General features: G+C 41.9%; 1 protein-coding gene across 48 annotated transcripts in view; it reads left to right on the forward strand.

The window, feature by feature from the left end:
- The window catches only part of RIMS2 (regulating synaptic membrane exocytosis 2), a 911,223-nt gene that overhangs the window by 229,100 nt on the left and 656,695 nt on the right, over positions 1-25,428 (forward strand). For all 48 annotated transcript variants that reach the window (XM_073632100.1, XM_073632110.1, XM_073632087.1 and 45 more), the window contains one exon: positions 10,574-10,884. In XM_073632100.1, coding sequence (XP_073488201.1) covers positions 10,574-10,884 — 311 coding nt within the window. The remainder of the gene's footprint in view (positions 1-10,573; positions 10,885-25,428) is intronic.

Raw genomic sequence — 25,428 nt, forward strand, 5'->3', positions numbered from 1 at the left:
TTGGCCTTGCCCCCCTCCGGCACCACCATATTTGCTATTTCAGCCTTCCAGTCCCCTGCTGCACATCTGTACATGCCCCGGGGAATTTCCATGCATGTGCAGACATGACAAGCTAAGGGACTTACATACCAGCCCTGTCTGCGCATGTGTAGATGTGCCTTAGTACTCTGCCAGGCCTGGAAGCCCTGCGACATGCAGAATTGCAGGGGGGGTGCACATATCATTCTCCAGGGAGAAGTCAGGGGAAAATGAATGTTACTTTAGGGTGAAGGTCCACCCTAAGTGACCCAGGTAAAGTAGTAATAGACTGTGGCCATGCCTCCTCTTCAGTATATCTTGGCTGAGAAAAAAAAACTTGGTTCCCATAAAGCAATAGAAGCTGTTCCTGTTGATCGCTAGCTCGACTTCTGTAGAACCAGCCTGTCCATACATTGATCAAAATTCCCTGCTGAACCGGACGAATCTATGTATGGCTGCCATAGGCATTCAATTTGACTTGATATTAGATATCAGCCTCCTGCAATCTCCAATATAACAACATTCATACTGTAATAAGGAAACTGTTGATCGAGTGAGCTAAGCTAGCACAGGGATGATCTTATGTGTCTGTCTGCTCTTTCACTGTCCGATTGGTAGTCTTTAACTGTAATAGAGAGTGGTGTTATTTGCTGGGCTGTGCTGTGTGGCAAAACTGTGTAAATCTCAGGACTGGGGGGACAAAAATGCAAAACCTTTGGAAGGTGAAACACCTTCATTATTTGTATTCCCTTATATAACTGCTTGCCTGAAGTTCAACTTTAAAAAACGATTGTACTTTAGGTTTGACTTTAACAGAGTAAGCTTACACATAGGGAGGGCTGCACAGTGTAGAGCGCTGGATCGAGGAGGAAGGTAAGTACCGTATTTGAGCAGGGGTGCTGCACTCAGGAGATGATGGGAACTGATTGAAGGACACTTTAAATAGTAGTAAGATCTCTAATGCAGATTAATAATCCCACTGCCTACAGTGCATCTGGAAAGTATTCACAGCACTTCACTTTTTCCACATTTTATTATGCTACAGCCTTATTCCAAAATGGATTGAATTCATTATTTTCCTCAAAATTCTACAAACAATACTCTATAATGACAACGTGAAAGAAGTTTGTTTGAAATCTTTGCAAATTTACTAAAAATAAAAAACGAAAAAATCACTTGTACATACAGTAAGTATTCACAGCCTTTGTTCAATACCTTGTTGAAGCACATTTGGCAACAATTACAGCCCCAAGTCTTTTTGAGTATGATGCTACAAGCATGGCACACCTATTTTTGGGCAGTTTCTCCCATTCTTCTTTGTAGGACATCTCAAGCTCAGGTTGGATGAAGAGTGTCAGTGCACAGCCATTTTCAAATTTCTCCACAGATGTTCAATCGGGTTCAAATCTGGGCTCTGGCTGGGCCACTCAAGGAGATTCACAGAGTGGTCCCGTAGCCACTGCTTTTGTTATCTTGGCTGTGTGCTTAGGGTCGTTCTCCTGTTGGAAGATCAACCTTTGCCCCAGTCTGAGGTCCAGAGCACTCTGAAGCAGGTTTTCATCAAGTTTGTCTTGGTACATTGCTTCATTCATCTTTCCCTTGATCCTGACTAGTCTCCTAGTTCCTACCACTGAAAAACATCCCCACAGCATGATGCTACCACCACCATGCTTTACTGTAGGGATAGTATTGGCCAGGTGATGAGCGTTGTCTGGTTTCCTCCAGACATGTCGGTTGCTCTTCTGGCCAAAGAGTTCAATCTTTGTTTCATGTACATGTGATTTTTTTTCCTTTTTTATTTTAAATAGATTTGCAAAGATTTCAAACAAACTTCTTTCACATTGTCTTTATGGGGTAAAACAAATGTGGAAAAGTGAAGCGCTGTGAATACTTTCCGGATGCACTGTATCTTGCCTAGGGCTGCTGGCACGGTTTTTACATCCCCAGGTACCCCTTTGAATGTTCTCTTGGCTTTTAGCTCACCACAAGTACCCAGGATGGCCATTATTCTCCATGATTTCTATATATTACTGGATGATGTAGGCACTACCTAGCTTGCAAACTTCCTGTCATCTGTACCTGAGATCTATATTACTATTTTTGAATTTGAAAATGTTGGGGGAGGGGTTTAGGATCACATGATTTTTTAATTAATTTTTATTTTTTTACAAAAGTAAATTTAAATTTTAAATAACAACTCTACCTATCCCCTCCCCCTCACCCTACCTTTCTTTCTTCAATTTTCTTTTTTTTTACTAAACTATGCTTATACATTAAATTCCCCACACCTCTCTTTTCCTTCCTTCCTCCTCCCCTCATTCATTTCCCTTTGCCTTTTCTTTCCCTTCCCTTCTTTCCTCTCTCTATCACTGACCCTTCATTCTTTCACTTCCTCCTCTCGCTCTCTCTTTTCCTACATTCTTCCTTCCTTCCTTCCTTCCTTCCTTCCTTCCTTCCTTCCTTCCTTCCTTCCTTCCTTCCTTCCTTCCTTCCTTCCTTCCTTCCTTCCTTCCTTCCTTCCTTCCTTCCTTCCTTCCTTCCTTCCCTTTCCTTTCCTTTCCTTTCCTTTCTTTCCTTCTTCAGTTTTTTTGTCTACTAAACTATGTTTATGTTTATACATTTATACATATACATCCCCCTCACCCATACTCTTCTTTTCTTTTCCTTCCTCCTCCCCTCTATTCTTCCCTTCCTTCCTCTCTCCTTTCCTCCCTTTCCCTTTATTCTTTTTCTCCTCTATCCTTCCCGTCCTTCCTCCCTCCCTCTGATTCCCTTTATTCCTTCCCTTTTTCCTCTCTCCCTCCCACTCTTAATCCTTTTCTTCCCTTGTTCCTTTTGCTTCTCCCACCTTTTCTTCCTTCTTTCCTCACTTTCTTTACCTGCATTCCTTCTTCCCCTTCCCCCTCATTCTTTTCCTTCCTCTCTCCCTTTCCCTACTTTCCTTCCCTTCCTTTTCTCTCCCTTTCTTTTCCCCCCTTTCCCTGCATCCTTCCTATCTTTCTTGGTCCCATCTTCTCATCCTTCCTCCTCCCCTTTCCCTTCATTCCTTCCTTCCCCCTCCTTCCTTCCTTTCTCCCTCTCTCTCCTAATCATTTTCTTTCCTGCTTCCTTTCCCTCTCCCACTTTGTTTTCCTCACTTTCTTTACCTTTATTCTCCCCCCCCCGTTCCCTTCTTTCCTCCCTTCATTCCTCCCTTCATTCCTTCCCTTCCTTCTCCCTCCCTTTATTTCTCTCTCTCTCTCCTTCCCTTTCCCTGCATTCTTCCTTCCTCCCTCTCTCCTTACCTTCCCTCCTTCCTTCCCTCCCTTCCGCTGCTTTTTTTTCTTTACCAAACTGTATTTGTTAAATCTCAACTGCACCATCCCCTCTCCCTTTCTTTTCCTTCCTCCTCCCCTTCTTCATTCCTTCCTTCCTTCCTTCCTTCCTTCCTTCCTTCCTTCCCTCCCTTCCGCTGCTTTTTTTTCTTTACCAAACTGTATTTGTTAAATCTCAACTGCACCATCCCCTCTCCCTTTCTTTTCCTTCCTCCTCCCCTTCTTCCTTCCTTCCTTCCTTCCTTCCTTCCTTCCTTAATTCCCTTCCTTCCCTTCCTTCCTTCCCTTCCTTCCTCTCTCCCTCTCTGCCTATATTCCTTTTATTTTATCCTGCCTTCCTTCCCTCCTACCCCGTTCAATTCTTCACTCTCTTCCTTTCCCTGCATTCTTCCTTCCTTCCTCCTTCCCTCCCTTCCTCCCCTCCCTTCCCTTCCCTTCTCTTCCCTTCCATTAACATGTTTTTTTTTTTTTTACCAAACTGTATTTATTAAATCTCAACTGCACCATCCCCTCTCCCACGCCTTTCTTTTCCTTCTTCCCCCGCTTCTTCCTTCTGTTCCTTCCTCTCTCCCTCCCTGCCTATATTCCTTTTATTTTATACTGCCTTCCTTCCCTCCTACCCCGTTCAATTCTTCTCTCTCTTCCTTTCCCTTCAATCTTTTCTGTCCCCCTTCCTCCTTCCCTTTCTTCATGCCTCCCTCCATTCTCTGCTTCCTTCCTTCCTTCCTTCCTTCCTTCCTTCCTTCCTTCCTTCCTTCCTTCCTTCCTTCCTTCCTTCCTTCCTTCTCACCAAAGCCGCCCCCCCCCCCCCCCCCCATTTTCACTCTTTATCCACAGTTTCTGATTAATTTTTATTTATTCTGTTCTTTATTCCACTTCTTTGTTATAAGTGACTCATTTCTTTCTTTAAAGACATTGTCAGTTTATGCTAATCTATTAAAATCCTGTAAAGAATGTACTGAAAGAACAAGACTGATTATTGCTTGCCACAGACTCCGCATCCTTCATCTTACTTTCGTTGTTTGGCAGCTGTCATTGAATTCCAACTGAACGGAGCATTTTTGTTTTCATCTGAGTCTTGCAGGAAAAGACGTTCTTCATTGTAAAACTTGCAAAGTGCTTTCTAAACTAATTTACTGCTCTGAAGGCTGCGTAGGAAGCACAGAAAAATTGATGTCAGTGCTTGTGTAGGAGGTTATCTTGGTGATGTAAGCAACGTGTAAAAAAAAAAAAAATCGAATTTGGAGATTTTCTGTCCAAAAATCAGTGGCCTTGCTACATACTGCAGTTCTTGCATGCAGGGGTTGTTTATGGCCCGGACTGTGTACAGAAGGTCCATCAGTAAATCAGGTTGGGCCACCTGCAAAAAGAGCAAAACTAATACATAATGTGCAAACTACACCCTTTTTTACTGCTTGCATATATTTTTGTCATGGTTAGAAGCTATTGTTTCAGAAGCCTGCCATCTGGTAGAGTTAGTGACCTGGAGCCCCAGACTCCAGTGGCCTGAGGAACCTGGGCATATGGCTTCCCCTTTGGATGCAAGCATAGGACTCAGTTTGGCCTAAATCAGTGTCATAAGTTGACATGGTGCAGGCAGGTTTGCCTACTCCACCATAACAACCAATGATGCTTTAGGGCCAGGATTCACAGTGTCATTCATTGCTATGATTATGGCAGCTGGCTTGACCACACTATGACAATGCATGTCACCAATCCAGGGCAGGTGGCATTCAGGGCTGACCCCAGCATTCAGGAGAAGACAGAAGTCCATCTCCTCCAGATCTCCTCCACTTCCTGTTTTCTATCACGTTACTGAAGCCAAAAGGTAGGACTTTGATGTGTAGAGAGGACTGTGTGATTGGGGGGATCTGAGAAAGGGGACTGTGTGATTGGGGGTCTGTGTGATGGGAGGACTGTGTGACTGGGGCACTCTGTGATGGAGGAATTGTGTGATTGGGGACTTTTTCATGGGGGGATTCTTATTTTTTTGATGGGACTCTGATGTTTAGATGGGACTGTGTGATTGGGGGGGGGGGGTCTGTGATGGGGGTAACTGTGTGACTGGGTCCCTCTTTGATGGAGGAACTATGTGATTGAGGGGAGGATTCTAATGTGATGGGGAATCTGTGGTGATGAAGGGACTCTAATGTGATGAGGAGCTCTGAAGTAGCTCTAAAGTACCCCTATGGTGTATAGGGGTCCTCTAATGTGATGGGGGCCACTGATGTGAGAGGGAGACCTGTGACATGATGGAGAACCTTCTGATGTAAAGTAAATTTTATCAAGGACTGCAAATAAAATTTCCATAACAGACATTTTAAAGGAAAGCTACAATGGGTTTGGGAAAATATTATTTAGTTTTGTAGTATTTTTAAAGCTGACCTTTAAGTATGCCATTTTTTACATAGTTACTTCGGCCCAGCTTGGACCAATGTAAGTATACATGCATCATACCTGGCCGATCCCTGTAGAACCTTTTAATATTGCCGCTAGCTCACAGGTCCTGTTTGGATTGTCTGTCCTGCTGCTTACTAAACACAGAAGTTCACCTACTAAGCATGGTGCCATTCAGAGAACACTACATTTTTTTTCAATGAATACATACATATTTAGATTGGTCCAAACTGGAAAACTTCTGCTTTAACGTTTACATGTTTACAAACTATTTTTATCCGAGGGAGGAGTAGTGATGGGAATTGGTCACTGTCGTAACTTTTTCACTTGTTTTTGTAAGCTTGAGCTAATGAGTTCTGTAATCAGGCTTATTTCAACAGGAGGTAAGGACAAAAATAATGCCTCAAAAATACAAAATATTAAAATTAAAAGGGCCAGATTTCCCGAATTAAAAATGTTTATTTTGTTTGATTTGATTTTTTTAGTCTTGACTATAGAAAAATAAGTAATAACTGTATAACTATTTGTTCCCTTTATAAATTCATGGAAGGAAAGCAAAGCCCCTGAACTAAACCTGCACAAATGGGGGAGAACATATTAAATTAAATTAAATTTGGTATCTCTATCCCATCAACAATTGGTCATTAGTGGGAACAAATCGTAGAATTCCAATATAATCAGGCAGCTTTGCCAGCTATTTTGAGTAGATCAGTTTCCAGGAATGCAGAAATCTTGGTGGGAGACCAGCCTGAGTTTGATCTTGAAACCAAAGACTGAATACCATCTGACAATGAGCAATTTCTACCACTGCAAAAAAGTTGCAGTACAGCAACTGTGTTGTATTTATACTGTATCTTTATTATAGAAAAACAAACATCAAAGTGGAATTTAAAGCTGATATTTATTCATTCATTAATACATCAACTAATGTGTTTGCTTTGATGTTAAATGCAAGCATTGTAAGTACTGAAAGTTGACTTGGTAAAAAGCCTCTTGCAGTTCCTATATAGCGGAGCTCAAAGTGGGAGATAGAGAAGCAACACAGGGAACCATTCAGTTTTTGAGCTGACAAGGAGCATGTGATAGAGGAAGAAATCAGAGTGACAGAGATGGGTTAATCGCTGTGCTGCTTCTCCTTTCCTGTCCAATCACAGGCTAAGGTGGGTTTTACACAGAGGAAGTGGGTTGAGTGGTGCTGGACATCATTCAGCCCACAAGACTTAGAACATCTAGGGGCAGAAAAAAGTGCTGCAGGGGAATGTTGTGGATAGAAAGTAAGTATAGAAGCAAAAGCAGTTTTTTTTTTTTTTAAATGGGCTAGTAATTTATTTTTTTATACACCGAGAGAGAAAAACAAGTGGATTGCTGCACACAATTTGTATTTTAATGAAAATATAAAAAAAGTTACAAGAAAGTATTCATAAATACTTTCTTGTGACTTTTTATATTTTTCATTAAAATACACATTTTGTGCAGAGGGGAGGGTCTGACTGCATTGCACTTTAATAACCGAAGTGCACCTCACCCTTTGGACTTCATGGTATATATTATATATATTCTCTCAGCTAAAAAAATATTCAGTTAATTTTAAAAAGCGAAAAGTGTGGTTTCTAACATTAATGCCCCGTACACACGGTCGGATTTTCCGATGGAAAATGTCCGATCGGAGCGTGTTGTCGGAAATTCCGACCGTGTGTGGGCTCCATCGGACATTTTCCATCGGATTTTCCGACACACAAAGTTGGAGAGCAGGAGATAAAATTTTCCGACAACAAAATCCGTTGTCGGAAATTCCGATCGTGTGTACACAAATCCGACGGACAAAGTGCCACGCATGCTCAGAATAAATAAAGAGATGAAAGCTATTGGCAACTGCCCCGTTTATAGTCCCGACGTACGTGTTTTTTTCGTCACCGCGTTTAGAACGATCGGATTTTCCGACAACTTTGTGTGACCGTGTGTATGCAAGACAAGTTTGAGCCAACATCCGTCGGAAAAAATCCTAGGATTTTGTTGTCGGAATGTCCGAACAAAGTCCGACCGTGTGTACGGGGCATAATAGTGCACAAAAATATGTCAGAGCTATACAGTTATTACTTTGCCCTTAGTCTAATTTTTAGGAATATTATAATAACATTTTTTAGACCCTTTCCTATGCCGCCTGATGAATCATAAAGCAATTGGGTTCCACTTGTGGTGGTAGTTGAAGAAAAATTTTTTAAACCCAAACTACAGACTATTTTTACTTTTTATAGCTATAATTATAAGTGCTGCTTTTATTTGCACATTAAAAACTATTTTAAGAGACTAAATATTTAAAAATCCAATTGGCTTGTAATGCTGAATAATTCAGCATTATTTGTAATTGGCTATTACAATTAAGGTATTTTATTACTGTATATAAAGAAGCATTAAAATACAAAAAAGATAAATTATTTATTATTAAAATAGAATGCATTAAATGTTCTGGTAAAGAAACACTATAAATGTTTTAACTGGTAATCCACAGGAATAAATCCATTTGACATAACAAGTTTGTGGTCACAATAAAAGTCAATAGAGGAAAACAGGGGTTGTGAATTCTAGGTTATGTACAGATTATTACATATCACTATACAGGTACAGGCAGGGTACCATGCGGCATGTTTGCAATAAGGCAGCCTTTCTCAATTGTTTTCAAGCAGAGGAACCGTTGAAATAACTTTCCAGTCTCAGGGAACCCCTGCTAAAAAAAACTGTATATACAACTCATGATACATTAGTGTGATGATCAGTGGGAAGAATGCTCCTTACACTTGTAGTCATTGGGAAGAATTACCCCCTTGCAGATAGATAAAATGATCATTGGTGTCAGTGTAGAGCTGGGCGATTCCCCCCCCCCAAAAAATCTGCGATTTTTTAAAAAAAAAACTCGATTCACTATTCGAATCAAGTTTTTTTTTTTCTTTGATGGACACCGCGCCGGTCCTGAGGAGCTGCGGGCAGGAGTTTTTAGGCGAGGCCGTGGCTCCGGCCTAGTCTGCGGCGTCCGGCCTCGCGGACTAGGCCGAAGCCGCGGCCTCACCTAAAAACACCTAAAAAGACACCACGCCGGTCCTGGTGAAAAAAAAAAAAAATCTAAAACGATTCGCTGAAAATTTGAATTGATTTGAGCTCTCAACTCGATTCAAGATTCAAATCGATTTTTTTCCCCAGCCCTATGTCAGTGGGAACTTATCTCAGAGGCAGAAGTTGATCATTGTATAGGGAACCTCTAGCAACATCTGGAGGAAGTTGAGAAACCCTGCAATAAGGGGATCACACAGTGATAATGTTTTTGAACTTGCAGCTTGCAGGTGAGATCACCTGGGTGCTGTAAATTTATGGTGTGTTTTTTTTGTATGACCTGAATGCCAGAAAGTATCTTTAAAGTGACCTTATGGTTACAATCAAACTTTACATACAGTGGCCCCTTGCAAAAAAGACATTGAATGCTCTCCTGCTGCCTGCGCTGCCAAAGTCTGTTCTATTGAAACCACCAGCTGAAAATCCAGCAGAATCTGACGCTTTCTGGGAATGTCGGATTCTTCGTCCCCTACTGCACTCAGTGGTTTAAACCACTGGCTCCTAGGTTACTGCTGTTTCCTGTTGTGAGGTAGGGGAAGGTGGGAGGAACCACGGCATGCAATGTGGGGAATTGTAAAATTGACACGCCCGGATGTTTCAGATTCTGCTTGCTCTTCAGTCGTTGGTTCACATTCACATTCAGAGTTCAGTGGTGTGGACAGCGGAGAAGGAGCGTATTTAATATGTTCTTTGCAGTGGCTATTGATTTTAGTGATGGGGATGAATACAGGAAAACTCCAGGCAAAACTATTATTTTAGGGTCTGCATACTCCATATTTATGCCCTACTTTTTTTTTTTTATAGCTGCTGCAACTGTAGACTCATAAGATGAGAGACAGCCGGTGTGTGAGATCAGGCAGATAAAAGGGCACCTGTCATAATTCAGGTGACCTTTCGTCATTCCCTTCCTTTGACTCAAGCTAAAAAGTCAGATAAAGGAAAAGCAAATAAAGCTAAATATGAGGGGGAAAGTTAGTATTTCATGAGTACGTCTGCATAGTTATTAATTAACACTGCATCAGATCGCTGTAAAAGTCCAGTTTGGGGAACATGGATGTGGTGGCAACTTTAACTAGTGCCCCTGGACTGCTGTTCATCCCAACTGGGTTGGCAGGCATCTCAGACCCTATCAGTTGCCAATGAAAACAGGGACAGTGCCTCCACTCCCTCTGTTATGTTGGTGTAAATGTGTGGGTTGGGGAAGACCCAGCACCCAATAGTGATATGGTATGGCTATTTAATGTTGATAACCCTTTACAACACCCTAACCCACTTTCCACTATCACCCAATATTGAAATATCAATGGACTTGGCTTTCCAAGCCTAACTTTAAAGTGAACCTATCAGATTCTAAGCTCATAATGCTGCTATAGTGCGGACGCCACCTGTGCCAATCTTTGAATCAATTTCTGTATTGCTTTGAAGCCCCTGGTATTCAGGCCCAGGCTGTGCACTTGGCATGCATCTTACCCTGCAATAATCCCAACACCTGTAATGGTCCATCATCTCTAGCATTAAACTATTAAACAGTGGAAAGTGGGGGTAAGTGCAAACCTCCTCTATTTCTACAAGTTCCAGGATTTCTCATTATGATCGATGGTAAACGTTTTAAAGGGTGCTTTTTTGTTGTTACGGTGGCACTGACAAAGTATGTGTGTTCCATGAAATGTGTTTTTGGGGTTATTGTTCTTGTAATTCACAGACTAAAATACGTTTTTTTTTTTTTTATATTCACACAGGTGATGTGGGTATGTAATTTGTGCCGAAAACAACAAGAAATCCTCACTAAATCTGGAGCCTGGTTTTACAGTAGTGGGTCAAATACAACACAGAAGGGCAGCGAAGAGGCCCAGGCAGGTCTCCAGAACGAAGAAGCACCTCAGGAGAAGAAGGCTAAGCTGCAAGAGCAGTCCCAGTACCAGGGACCCTCAGGGGACTTAATCACACCAGCCACAGACAAAAGCCGGCCACAAGGGATCGTAAGGCAAGATTCCATTAAAAATGGCTCTGGAATAAAGCATTCAGTTCCCAGCGATCTACCATCAGACAGGTAACACTGTTCTTCCATTCATTGTCTTGGTTGGACTTAATATTCCCTTTATTGCAGAATGCTACCTAATTTTCATAAAAAAAAAATCTACAAGTACTCTGATCATAATTAAAAATTCATAATTATATGAAAAAGATGCTTATATGACCCTATAAACATATATTATACAGTCCCTTAAGAACAATATAAGGCCCAGTTGTACATTTGGAACACATAGTGGCGTGACATTGCGCAGAGAATCTGCATCTTGTATAAATGCTGAGGTTCCCTGGAATTAGACCATTAGGTTCAGCTATTTGGTTGACATTTCAAAAACCAATAGATGCTCAACACCTAATTAATGTGTCATGAGTCTGCATTGGAGAACTAGTGTGTAAGAAAAATGTCAATCTATAGGTTGCCGCGTCACCTGTTTTTATCATTACAGTAGAAAATTCAGTGTTGGGATTTAATGTAATCACATATATGGGGAGGGTAAGGAGAGATGTCTGAGGATTTAAAGTGAGCCACAGTAACTGTGCTTTTCTTTTATTTAAATTAAATATTACATGAAACTTGAAAATTTAAAATATCAATATACTCTACATTGTGGCTTTGTTAGTGAAAAGTATAAAGCAATCCCTGGGTTATGTTATGTTAGCTTTAAACAGTTCACTGCATAATGTTGATTTCAACTTGTCCTTCAGACCATGCCAAACTGATAATACAACCCAATAGCAGATCTGTAATTTAGTTATATTAAAGTGACACTGTCATGAAAAATTATGATTACAAATTGCTGTTACCTGTAAAAGACTGGAGTAAATACTCACGTTTCTTGGTGCCCAAAACACTGCTGTGATCATTAGTTCTCATCCGCTGTAGACCGCTGGGAAGCCAACACTTCCAGGATTGTCTTTCTCATGGTTTCCCTGCAGCTCTCACCGGTTCTTTGTTGAACCTTCATCACCATTCCAGCCACCTGTGGACGTCCAAGCAACCGAAGACGTCATTGGTTGATAAAGAACACCGCGAGCGCCTGCACAGCATCTCTGTTTGATCTGCTCCTTTCCGTCAGCACTGGGGTCATGTTAGTTGTGTCAAGGAGGAAACTGAGGGAAGAAAGAAATGTTGGAATACCAGTCAGTACAAAGTGTGCAAATGTATATTTGCATTGTAAAAATCACCCCGAATCTTGGGTGTTCTATGCATGTGGATGTTGCTGCACTGTGTAAAACTATTTGTTTAGTCTGAAGCTCAAAACAATGAAAATAGTATCCCTCAAATGCCCCTCAAGCCTGTGTCAGTCGGATCAGCATGTGAATAGACTGATGCAAGACATACAGGATCAGATTGTTAGGGTCTAGTAGACGTCAACAAGATGGTGACTGTACACAGACACCGACACCCTGTTGCATAAATATTAATGAGATAGGTAAAAGATGGCTTTTGCTCCTGTTCTCCACCTGTAGAGAACTCCTCACACATGTTTTGCCTCTACGATTAAGCCTCCAAAAGGCCAAAACGTGTGTAAGGAGTTCTCTGCAGGTGGAGAACAGGAGCTAAAGCCATCTTTTACCCATCTCATTCATATTTATGAAACTGGGAGTCTGTGTCTGTGTGCAGATGGTCACCATTTTGTTGAAGGCTTTTAGTTCAGTTTGTTACATTTTAGAATGGGGTTCTTCGAGATTTAAAGGGTTCCTTGACTGAAAAACATTGAGAGGCACTGCCCTAGACCAGTGTTTCTCAACCTTTTTTCAGTAAAGTCACTCTTTAAATTTATGCACTCTCAAGGCACCCCATTCTGAAATGTAACAAACTAAATGAATAGTTTCACACATAGCGGTCTCTACATATGCAGGACCCCCCAACAATACAGGTGATTTTTACAAAGAAGTATACCTTTGCACACTGGTACTAACGTGTTATTCCAGCATCTCTTTCTCCTCTGTTTCTCTCAGTCAGCTAATGTGACCCCAGTGCTGATGTAGAGGGGCAGAGGAGGGGCAAATAAGGAAGTTCTCAGGTGCCCGATGTTCTCCTTATCAACCTAATGATGGTATCAGTTGTTAGGAAGCCAGTGACTGGCCCTGCACGATGTAACGTTGCACAATAACTGGTGGCTTTGTGTAATTAAAAAAAAAAGGGAAGACTTGTTCCATCCACCGGCTTGTTGACAATTTTAGGGCAATTTGGGAAAATTTTTAGGCTTTTTGCCATGACACCCCTAAAGAACCAAGAAGGCACCCTGGTTGAAAAAAACTACCTTAGACCAATGCCTACAGAAAGGGTTTAAACACTGATTGTTAGAAAAGAAAAAAGTATAAGTGCCCGCGCTATGGTATGTGCAATGAATAATCAAATATATTGATATAATGAAATAATTGATCAATGGGCTGCTGCTGACGTGTAAGGTAAAAAAACCCTAGTGGTGATACAAAATAAATATACTAAGCGCTGCTCCTAAACATACAAATAAATATGTAAACAGTAATATATTAAATTGCTGTGCAAACACATAAAGGGCAATAAAGTGCAATCAAATAAAGTCCTTCAGTGCAAAATATATCCTTCAGTAGGATATAGACCTTGCAAATTTAAATCTTACTGCTGGTGGGTGGGGACCCAGGAGAGGAGCACGGGGTGGCACTTATAGCCTCACAAGCAGAAGTGGACAGGTTTATTTTGCACTGAAGGACTTTATTTGATTGCACTTTATGCACAGCACTTTAATTTATTACTGATTGTTAGAGCTTACAGTAGGGATGTCCAACCTGCGGCCCATGGGCTGCATTCAGCCCAAGACGGCTATGAATGCAGTCCAAAATCGTACACTTACTAAAAATGTTGATTTTTTTATTTGGAACTTTTTGTAAATATGCGTTTGCACTTAGCAAACACATGCGGCTGAATAACAATTTGACAATGTCACTTTACTGGACTTTTATGAGTTTTATCTTCCTAAAGAAAAATATCTTCATAATCACACCTTATTCATGTCATCAATTTTCGGTGGCACCTATATTTGTGAGCAACTATTTTCAAGGCTGAAGCACACGGAGGGCACAATTAGAACCAAAATATCGGATAAGCACCTTTAGAATTCATTGAAAATTACTATTACATTCATCCAACCAGATATTGATATGTTAGTTTATCAAAAACAGTGCCAAATATCACAGTTTTACGTTAAACTCTTTTAATTTTATAATAAAAAATATTACAAAAATTTTAAGTTTTTTAGTCGGATAGGTAACGATCTATATCAGTGATTGTTAACTTGTGATCTGCCCAACTTTTTCTGCTCTCCTTATTGTTAGTGTATTTTATGTGTCACAATTCCTACATTTGGAATTCTTCTAATGTGGCCCAGGAAGGTCAAAAGGTTGGACAGCCCTAGTTTACAGTATCAGGAAATTTTAAAAATATAAGGTAACATCCAAAAAAAAAAAATGGAATAACCAGATATATATATATTACAATGTTTATTGGACATTTATATGCTAAAACTGCATCGATCGTACATCTGGTATGCACCAGAACACAGAATAATGTAATAGTGTATGTAGTATGGGGGACAGATATCATCACAGGAACCTGAATTAATCCAAGACAAAGGAGTTGTAGGTAAGCAGTAAGAGATGTCACCGACTATTAAATAGAATGAAGAATGATATTAATCTCAGCGGATTTTGCTGCATTCTGCCATACTGATGACTGAAACATGAAACAGAATGAATATTCATATTTGATTGGGCTCTGAGCTCACACAATATCAGGACATTATGATTATGGAGAGCTGCCTCATTAGAATACATTGCAGGTGACTTATAACAGACTGCAGCTTCAAAGCAAGAGCAGCAGAACAAAAGTTCACGATAAAACTTCTGCAGCACATTGTTACACGAGCGCGGTCTTCACAAGTTCTCTCTAATTATGGAACCTCACATCGAGGAACGTTCACAATATTTATGCTAAACATCTATTACTAAACAGAATGTTGCGGCTCCATTTTAATGGATTCTGCTGATGGTAACACTTCATCTCTGTAATGACATTTTCACATGGTAAATGCCTCATACACATGACAATAGTGAGATGTAGTGGAGTGAAACGCCCGAATGGTACATTTTACCATATTAAATAATTGCCTAGTACCTCTGCCAGTCCAAGCTTTCAGAAAGCTCCTGGAATGGAGAAATACACCGGGAGCCTTTTCATTTTAGCATACCCTTGTCCTGGCTTCTGTTATGTGGACAGTCTAGGTGCAGATAGGGCTTAGTGGAGTTCTTCTTTAAAGCTTTTGTGCCCAATAATAATATTACACAAGATAACTGAGTGTGGGTGCTTTATACAATGTATATCCTTCAATAATGCTTTATCTCCATTGGCTGAAACCTGATATTTTGGAAAACTATACAGTAGAGTTTTATGATTGTAAGCTCTTCTGCGCAGGGCCCTTTTAATCCTCTTGTATTTTATTGTATTGTAACTGTATTGTTTCCTTTTATATTGTAAAGCGCTGCGTAAACTGTTGGCGCTATATAAGTCCTGTATAATAATAATAATAATAATAATAATGTCCCATCTATCCAGAAGGGAAAGGAGGAATTGTATTGAGCAGAGTGGCAAAAATTGTCTGCTCTGTTCGGCTTAAAGGACAAGTTCCCTTAAAACAAAAACCCACCTACCTTTCTCAACCCCTAACATAATCTAAGCTAAAAAACCTTCACTTTACCTCCTTCTGACAACCTTACACCTCCCTACTTACAGTATCTCTCTCCCCAACAACTTTACCTCTCCCCAACAACTTTACCTCTCCTTGCTTATCACTCTGACAAACTTACCTCCCCCTGCTTACCTTTCCATTAATGCTTTACCTCTCCCTACTTTCCTTTCCTATTCCTGCTTATCCCTCTCTGACAACCTTACTCCTCCCTAATTACCTCTCCCTAATTAGATCTCCTTGACAGCCTTTCCTCTCCCTACTTACCTCTTGCTGACAATCCTACCTCTCCCTGACAACCTTACCTCTACCTACTTACATTTCCTTGACAACCTTACCTCTCCTTGATAACCTTACCTCTCCCTACTTACCTCTTCCTGACAACTTTACCTCTCCCTACATACCTTTCCCTGATAACCATACCTCTCCCTACTTACCATTCCCTGACAGCTTTATCCATTCTTGCTTATCCCTCTCTGCCAACCTTACACCTCCCTACGTAACTCTCCCTAATTAGATCTCCCTGACAGCCTTTCCTCTTCCTAACAAACTTCCCTTTCCATGACAGCCTTATGTCTCTCCGACAGCTTTACCTCTCCCTACTTACCTTACAGATTTACCTCTCCTTGCTTACCCCTCTATGACAGCCTTACTCCTCCCTACTTATCTCTCCTTGACAACAGCTGTCTTTTACTGAGTTTTAAAATGTATCTAAACTTCAATTCATGGTTGAGATGACCCCTCGTCTTAGATGAGAGTGCCCCCCCCGGTCATCCTCTTCGGAGGATGTATCTTCTGTCCTTAGGGACTATGGTCATAGCCCAAAATTGCGTTATACAGGTTCCTTAGTGACCAGTGGTGTCACTGATGTTATCATGTACCAGTATTTTTCTATACTGTATTGTATGGTTCTATATCTGTATGGTTTACAACCTTAATAAAATTTATTGGAAAAGAAAATGTATCTAAACTTAAAGTGTTACTAAACCCACAACAGTAAAATCTGTCTGTATATGCAGAATAGCATGCTTGTTGTGGAACTTAAGGGGTTAATCCTCTGCATTGTGTAAAAAGGCTGTTTGATCCTGTATGGACAGATCCTCCCCCTCCTGCAGGGTCTCTCTTGGCACTGCCAGATAAGACACAGTGATGGTAGTACTGCTGCACATGCTCAGTTTGGTCTCTATTGCAGGAGAGAACATTTCCTTGTTGAGCAGAGCTAGCCAGGTCACATGATATTGCCATCACACATGTGGGCGTGTATACAGATCCTAAATGACAGCCCAGTTCCCCCCCCCCCCTCCATGCCCAGTAACTAAAAAAGAACACAGTGGGTGGGATGTCACATCATGATTGATTAATGATCCACCTCCCATTAAAGCATGAGGACACAGACTATAGTGGCAATCTCCTCCTACCTGAACACTCAGCACTCAGGCAGACCCTGCAGTTTATCCCACGATTGTGGTATACAGATCAGCCAAGAAGGTACATAGTGGCAGTATTTTAATGTAAAAAGATTTATAAGCTGTGGGCACAGTGGGGGGGCAGATTAACTATTTTCATATTACTGGGTTTGGTAACACTTTAAGAACAACAATGTAAAATATTGCAGCTACCAGTCCTTATATGTGGTGGCTGCATTAGTCTTCTTTTTTCTTTTTCTAGTTTTTTTCACTTTGTTTTCACCTGGTGATTCTGCATGTAACACGTTTTCTGCCCCAGTTTGGGAAGTTTGTTAGGACTAAAAAAAAAACTCCTCTCCTCCATAACACGAGGGGGTGTTTAGACATTTACAAAGGTGAACTAGACAGGGCTAAATAAGCTTTAGATAAAACTGCATAGTGCACAAAGATCTTGCACGCTTACTGGCTTTCTGGCAGGCGTCTCCTATTGGCTCATTTAAACATCTTTATATGTAATATAACAAAAAATATGTCAGATCAGGCTTCTAAACATAAAAAAAGTCAGATAAAAAGTAATTGTGGCAATAATGACCCAAAATATTCGCTTAGTGATGATAGACCCCTTCCATCTTTGTTCCATCATTGCTCTAAGATGTACTATTCCTCTGCTGTCCTCGGTCCGTATAGCACATGTGTATCAGCAGAGGGAATAAATGTCATCCAGCCACTGACTGCATCTAATAATTATATGTCAGCTAATCCACACCTTGAAGAAAAGTCATTGTCATTAATTAATAACGCTGTCATATAAAAACAAAAGCTTTTCTCCCTATGCCTTCTCAGTATGGAAAGGATTAACCACCAGGGTTTTTATAGACTGGAAATGATTGAATAGGTGGCGTTGTAAAGTTTTTATAAAAGTTATATATTCATGGTAGAAGCAGCATCCGCCCCAACCAATATCAAATGTTGGGGTGTTCATTTATGACCCAATAATAGGAAGCGATGCACCAATTCACGCATTGCTTGAGAACGTCTTCTGTTAGGATTTTATTGTTGTCTTTGGACCCGTGGTGGAGATAGATCAGCCATCACTTCCCATCTCAATGACTGTGTGAGGTCTGTATTTTCCATACGTGGCTCTATGGTGCTCCTGGACCTATGCTGTAGGTGTGCAATCTGCACATTGCACTATTTACAATGTATGGACGCAAGTAGATGAGATTGTGACTTCTATACAGTACTTACTGTTATATGGGCCCATTGACAGCCTTTATTTGTGACCATGTAAGCTTAATCAGTAAATTGTAAAAGGAGCAAAGCCTTAATGGGGCAATTTCGCCGATAGGGAAATTGGATATTTCATATTCCTTATTAAGGTTGGCCTCTCTCTTTGCACATATCAAACACAACCCCCAAAAAAGGGACAAAATTCCATTCCAGCCACTCATAGCCCACCACTTTCTTGCTTTGCCAAAGCCCTCACCAACAGAGCAGCGGTCACATGACCTCCCCCTGACAGTGCTCAGGCCTAGGCACATGGGGGTGATTTGATGTTACTCTGTTGCATACCAGCTACACTGACCCGTTTCGGCTAAGATGAAGGCTAGCCGAAACGCGTCAGTTTAGCCTGTACCCGTGTACCCATGTAACCCAATAAAGGACTTTTATTCAAGAGCATCCGAGTCGCCAGCCCTTTTCTGATTCAAGTACTGCATTTTGGGGCTTGAACGTCCTGGCTAGAGCACCGGATCACAGTTCATAGATCATCATATTGGCAGTGGAGCTGGGGTATCATTTTGCTTCTATTGCATACCACCCAAAATTTTGAGATGGGAATGAGGGACACCTACTAACAAACGTATGCAGGCATAGGACACGCCCCCTGCCACACCCCCTTAAAGGAGAATTAACCAAAAAAAATGGTTATTTAAATCCACAAGGGCTTTTTTTTACCACTACTATTCCTTTATATTGGCTTTTAAAATGTACAAATGCAGCAATTTAGAAATCGGATGAAAGGTTTAGCACTGGGAAACACTTTTTGAAAGATAAAAAGTCCTTTTTTATATACAACTATATAGATCAGACCAAAATGAGGGACAAATGAGGAGGAATGATGGACGGAGGGACATTACTCCAAATCAGGGACAGTTGGGAGCTATGCTATTGTCTAAGCTCCGACACCAGTTGACACCAGAGCTTAGACAGGTGGGGATGTTGAAGTGAGAAGGCAGTGAGAAAGCATGTCTGGGTAAGTTCCTGCTCACACTTTTATGTGTGTTTGTGACTGGCACCCCAATGCACCTCTGAAATTCACTTGCACTGCAACACAACGCAGCACCATGCACAGTGTCCTGTGCACAGCAGTACAAAAAAATGCAGCCTCTTGTGCATTGAGATGATGCGACCTTATCATCCTGTCCCTCCACCCCATCCAATCAGAGAACACTTTGCATTCATTGGGAAAATGCACAGTATCCCCTGAATGGTGCCGTGCAAAGCGAGCAACATCCTTTGCTCACAGTGCAGCAGGGCAGCCATTCAGCACAGGACCCAGAAGCTGGTGGAGATCACTGGAGCAGCGGTGCCTCTACAGTGATTTCCAGCTTCCAGGGGGATTGACCAGGTATACTTACATTGGTCCAAACTGGTTCTGTGTAACTATGTAAAAATATCTATACCTGGAATTCATCTTTAAAGTGATTTTAAGGGCAGATTTTTTATGTTTTTTTAAAATAACATACATGTCATACTTATCTGCTCTGTGCAATGATTTTGCACAGAGCAGCCCCAATCTGCCCCTTCTCGGGTCCCCTACCGGCGCTCCGGGCCCCTCCTTCCTACCGAGTGCCCCCATAGCAAGCAGCTTGCTATGGGGACACCTGAGCAAGCTCGCTCCTGACCCACTGCTCTTTGTATACATTCACACCGGGTTCCGCCCCTGCTCTCTCCTCATTGGCTCACTGGCTGTGATTGACAGTAGTGGGAGCCAAAGCCAATGAGGCTCAGGTAAGTAATAAGGCTGTGGGGGGGGGGGGTTTTACCTTCATAAAATGCATGAAGGTAAAAAACCTTGAGCCTTTACAACCACTTTAAGTGCAAAGTACCATTGTCCTTATGCCACATTCACACCTGCGAATGGGTCTGACACCTATTACATGCGAGACCCCAGGGGAGGTTCCCACCAATTAGCTCCGGTAGGCAGCTCTATTGAAAGCAATGGGAAGCTGCCAGCTAATCAAGGCCTCCTGCATGTAACCTCTCATGGAGCAATCTCCTGCAAGTGATCAGCCCTGGACAGAGACTGCATGAGACTGCGAGCGGCCGCAATTTGCTGCGGGAGCTGGCAGTCTTCAATTGCTTTCAATGGGGTTGCCTCCCACAGCTAATCGCCAGGAGGGGTTCTAGCATGGAATCAATTTCAGGCCCATTCACAGGTATGAATGTGGATTTAGCATCCAATTAGAATTCTTTTTTTTTAAGTCAAATCAGTGTAAGATGTATTCTGATTGGCTGTTGTGAGCCTTTAGGTCTTTGCTCCTTGCACTACTATATTCAACAATCTCTAATTGTATTAATAAGTTGGACAAAATATTTTGCTGGCTTATTCATACTGTCTTTGAAGATAGTAGACATATACAGTAATTATCATATTTATCGGAGTATAACACACACTTTTTTCCCCTGAAAATAGGGAGCAAATCACGGGTGGGTGTCATACGCCGATATGTTACCTCGGAGGGGAAGGGGGGGGGATGAGCGCCGCTGGAATTCACTGAGCCGTCATCTCCTGTTTACTCGGCTCTCGCAGTCACACACAGTCCTGCCTCCGCCATCGGCATTGGACCAGTGTTCTGGCTATCATTGGTGCTGGTCCAATGCTGGTGGCGGAGGTGGGACTGTGTGTGACTGCAAGAGCCGAGTAAACAGGAGATGACGGCTCTGTGAATTCCGGGACTGATCAGGCTGCATTGATGGGAGATGGTAAGGCTACAGATGGGCATTAATCAGGCTGCTTTGAAGCTGCAGATGGGCAATGATCAGGCTGCAGATGGACATTGATTAGGCTGCAGATGGACATTGATTAGGCTGCATTGAGGCTGCAGATGGGCATTGATCAGGCTGCTTTGAAGCTGCAGATGGGCATTGATCAGGCTGCTTTGAAGCTGCAGATGGGCATTGATCAGGCTGCTTTGAAGCTGCAGATGGGCATTGATCAGGCTGCTTTGAAGCTGCAGATGGGCATTGATCAGGCTGCATTGAGACTGCAGATGGACATTGATCAGGCTGCAGATGGACATTGATTAGGCTGCATTCATTGAGGCAGCAGATAGACATTGATTAGGCTGCATTGAGACTGCAGATGGACATTGATCAGGCTGCAGATGGGCATTGATCAGGCTGCATTAAGACTGCAGATGGACATTGATCAGGCTGCAGATGGACATTGATTAGGCTGCATTGAGACTGCAGATGGACATTGATCAGGCTGCAGATGGGCATTGATTAGGCTGCATTGAGACTGCAGATGGACATTGATCAGGCTGCAGATGGACATTGATTAGGCTGCATTGAGACTGCAGATGGACATTGATCAGGCTGCAGATAGACATTGATTAGGCTGCATTGAGACTGCAGATGGACATTGATCAGGCTGCAGATGGACGTTAATTAGGCTGCATTGAGACTGCAGATGGACATTGATTGGGCTGCATTGAGGCTGCAGATGGACATTGATTGGGCTGCATTGAGGCTGCAGATGGACATTGATTGGGCTGCATTGAGGCTGCAGATGGACATTGATTGGGCTGCATTGAGGCTGCAGATGGACATTGATTAGGCTGCATTGAGGCTGCAGATGGATTTTGATTGGGCTGCATTGAGGCTGCAGATGGACATTGATTGGGCTGCATTGAGGCTGCAGATGGATTTTGATTGGGCTGCATTGAGGCTGCAGATGGACATTGATTGGGCTGCATTGAGGCTGCAGATGGACATTGATTGGGCTGCATTGAGGCAGCAGATGGACATTGATTGGGCTGCATTGAGGCTGCAGATGGACATTGATTGGGCTGCATTGAGGCTGCAGATGGACATTGATTGGGCTGCATTGAGGCTGCAGATGGACATTGATTAGGCTGCATTGAGGCTGCAGATGAACATTGATCAGGCTGCAGATGGACATTGATTAGGCTGCATTGAGACTGCAGATGGACATTGATCAGGCTGCAGATGGACGTTGATTAGGCTGCATTGAGGCTGCAGATGGATTTTGATTGGGCTGCATTGAGGCTGCAGCTGGACATTGACCAGGCTGCATTGAGGCTGCAGATGGACATTGATTAGGCTGCATTCATTGAGGCAGCAGATGGGCATTGATCAGGCTGCATTGAGGCTACAGATGGACATTGATCAGGCTGCAGATGGACATTGATCAGGCTGCAGATGGACATTGATCAGGCTGCAGATGGACATTGATTAGGCTGCAGATGGACATTGATTAGGCTGCATTGAGGCTGCAGATGGACATTGATCTGGCTGCATTGATGGGAGATGGTGAGGCTGCATTGATGGGCACTAATCAGGCTGCATTGATGGGCACTGACCCTTATTTTTCTTCAAAGTTCTATATTTAAAAAATATTTTTTTCCCCTGAAATTTCCCTCTTAAATTGCGTGCGTGCGCCGATAAATACGGTATATGCATGCTAATATGGAAGAATGTTTGATATATTGGATTTCTGACTGGCCATTCAACAGAATTTCTTTATAAAATGTTTGTTTTCAGAACATTTGTTTGATTTTCTAATCATTAGTGGTGTCAAATCAGTGTTTGTTTTCAACCAAAGTGATGAGAAGGAGCAGGATGGGAATTTTGAACAGTCTATGGGGTTTTCGTTTGAAGGTCTATTATCTTCAAAATCAAATGTTCAAAGCTAATCTTTTTTTAAAAGGACTTTTCGAACATTTGTCATATCGTTGAATGTACCGATGAGAATGTTCATGCAAATGTACAAATCTATTGGTGTATGACCAGCTTTATAGACTGCAGTAGGTATAATGTATAGGTATTCCCATTGTGACTTTGCCAAACCCCCTTAAAACTGTGCCAGGTCTCTTGACCACTTTTAGCACACTGAACCACTTTTTACAAATAAAATACAAAAGGATTTAGCAGGTTTTCATCGCTGTAAGTGATTTGGAACAGATGGGTTGCATCAGACTTTTTTTTTTTGACATTAAGTTTTTACACTTTTTAATGTCATAAGATCAAGCACACTATTTTAAATCTTCTATGTTGTCTTTATAGGTGTGCATTCCTATGGGGTATATTGTGTGCTGTGGTTATATGTGGTTTAAGCTGGGTCCGTGTGTCAGATTATCTAGAATGTTCTCATGTTTAAACATATGGCTCAGCTCACTGTTGTGTATACAAGACAATTAACTTAAAGGATTTATGGAGCAAGCATGAGCCAAACAGGGATCTTTCTTGAGAACTATTCATCAAGTCTGACTTTCTAATCAGTTCCTCTGCTCTTTGCACACTGGGCCTCGTGTATAAAACTAGAGCAGAGGAAAGTAGATGGGTTCAATCAAAAGACACATTTGGGTTTATTTGAAGATGAACTCTAGGAAAACAGATAAATGCACATGAGATACATATACAGATGCTGTTTTGGCTGCCAAAGGATTTGTGTTTCTATCCATCCAGTTCTGAGATTTATACTGCTCTGTCATACAGAGAAGCCCTGTCTGATAGGACAGGAAACCTGTATTTTCTGTGTTGCAGCTAAAGTAGGTCCCTGTCCCCGCTTCCGGGAGACGGCGCCGTCCCTTGGAAGTTCGGCCCCTCTCCTCCTTCCTCCGCCGCCGGGCCAATTAGAAAGCGTAGCGTGCTTCACGCATGCACAGTAGAAAATGTGCTGTGAATCTGAAAGGCTTCACTACCAGTTTCCCATAGTGGAGATAGCAGTGGCAGTACCCAACAGCTGATCCGAAAATCAGGCTCCCTGGACAGGTAAGTGCCCATATATTAAAAGTCAGCTGCTACAGTATTTGTAGCTGCTGACTTTTAATTTTTTTTTTTTTTTTTCCCCAGGCGGAACCCCTCTTTAAGTAACACATACAGGTCTTGTCCTTCCTACACTCCATAACTGGACAATGAAGGGAGGATCAACATACAATGAGCTCATCTCACTGTCACTTTGCTCTCTCCTTGTATGTTTCCTGTAAGCATATGAGCACCTCAGGACCAGCTGATAGGCTTCTTGTGCTGCTTCCCCCTTTCCCAGCCTAAGCTTTGCAACTTGACCTAGTTCAGGGATATGCAATTAGCGGACCTCCAGATGTTGCAAAACTACAAGTCCCATCATGCCTCTGCCTCTGGGTGTCATGCTTGTGGCTGCCACTATGCCTCATGGGACTTTATAGTACTGCAACAGCTGGAGGTCCGCTAATTGCATATCCCTGACCTAGTTGGTCTAGGCACGTCGCACATTTTCCATCTGGTAGTGTGAGGTGTTCACACTGTGTTGAAATGGTCTGGGTTGATTTACTAAAACTGGTGAGTGCAAGATCTGGTGCAGCTGTACATGATAGCCAATCCGCTTCTAACTTAAGCTTGTTCAATTATGCTTTGACAAAAAACATGGAAGCTGTTTGACAAAAGGTTTTTAGATCACAGACAAATTAACCTAATAATTGCACCACATCCCTTAATTGGTTAAATATAGAAAGAGGGATTGGGATTTTTAAGGTGCAAATTAATTTGAAGAATAATAACAGCTATGTTTTATAAGAAATTTTTTATTTTAGAAAAAATAAAAAAAAGTACAAATCAACAAGATTTTAGGGATACAGCATACATAATAGGATAGAATTCCCAACATGTTTCACCCATATATCGGTCTTCTTCAGGGGATGCTGTCCAGCTAGAGGTACAAGCCTTCTTGGTCTCTTGAAATATTGGTCAAAACACTAAAGGGTCACAGGTGTCTATCTGCGTTCAGAGAATCATGTACTACAGGTGACCATAGGGGACATTCAAGGACCGACTGGAATTCAACAACAGCATGTGTGTTTCCCTGGGTTCCAGCAGCTGTTTGAAAGCTGTTTGGTTTCTATGCAGAGCTGCACCAGATTCTGCACTCCCTAGTTTTAGTAAATCAACCCCTGTGTTGGTTCTCAGTACTAAAAGCTCAATGTAAGGTTCTCAGGCTTGAAAATTGCTATACCCCTGATCCCTAACCTTAACCTGACCCTTGGTCTGACCCCCTAACACTGAACATTACCCTTAACCAAACCTATTAAACTTACAGTAAGCCCCTAAATTAACCTCTCCAACACCTAACTCATAACCTACTGCTAATACTTGACACTTAACCTGATTGTAATACCTAACCCTAACCTCAGCCCTGTGTTAATCTCT

The sequence above is a fragment of the Aquarana catesbeiana genome, linkage group LG05, assembly GCF_042186555.1.
Source record: "Aquarana catesbeiana isolate 2022-GZ linkage group LG05, ASM4218655v1, whole genome shotgun sequence".
Classification (NCBI taxonomy): Eukaryota; Metazoa; Chordata; class Amphibia; order Anura; family Ranidae; genus Aquarana; species Aquarana catesbeiana.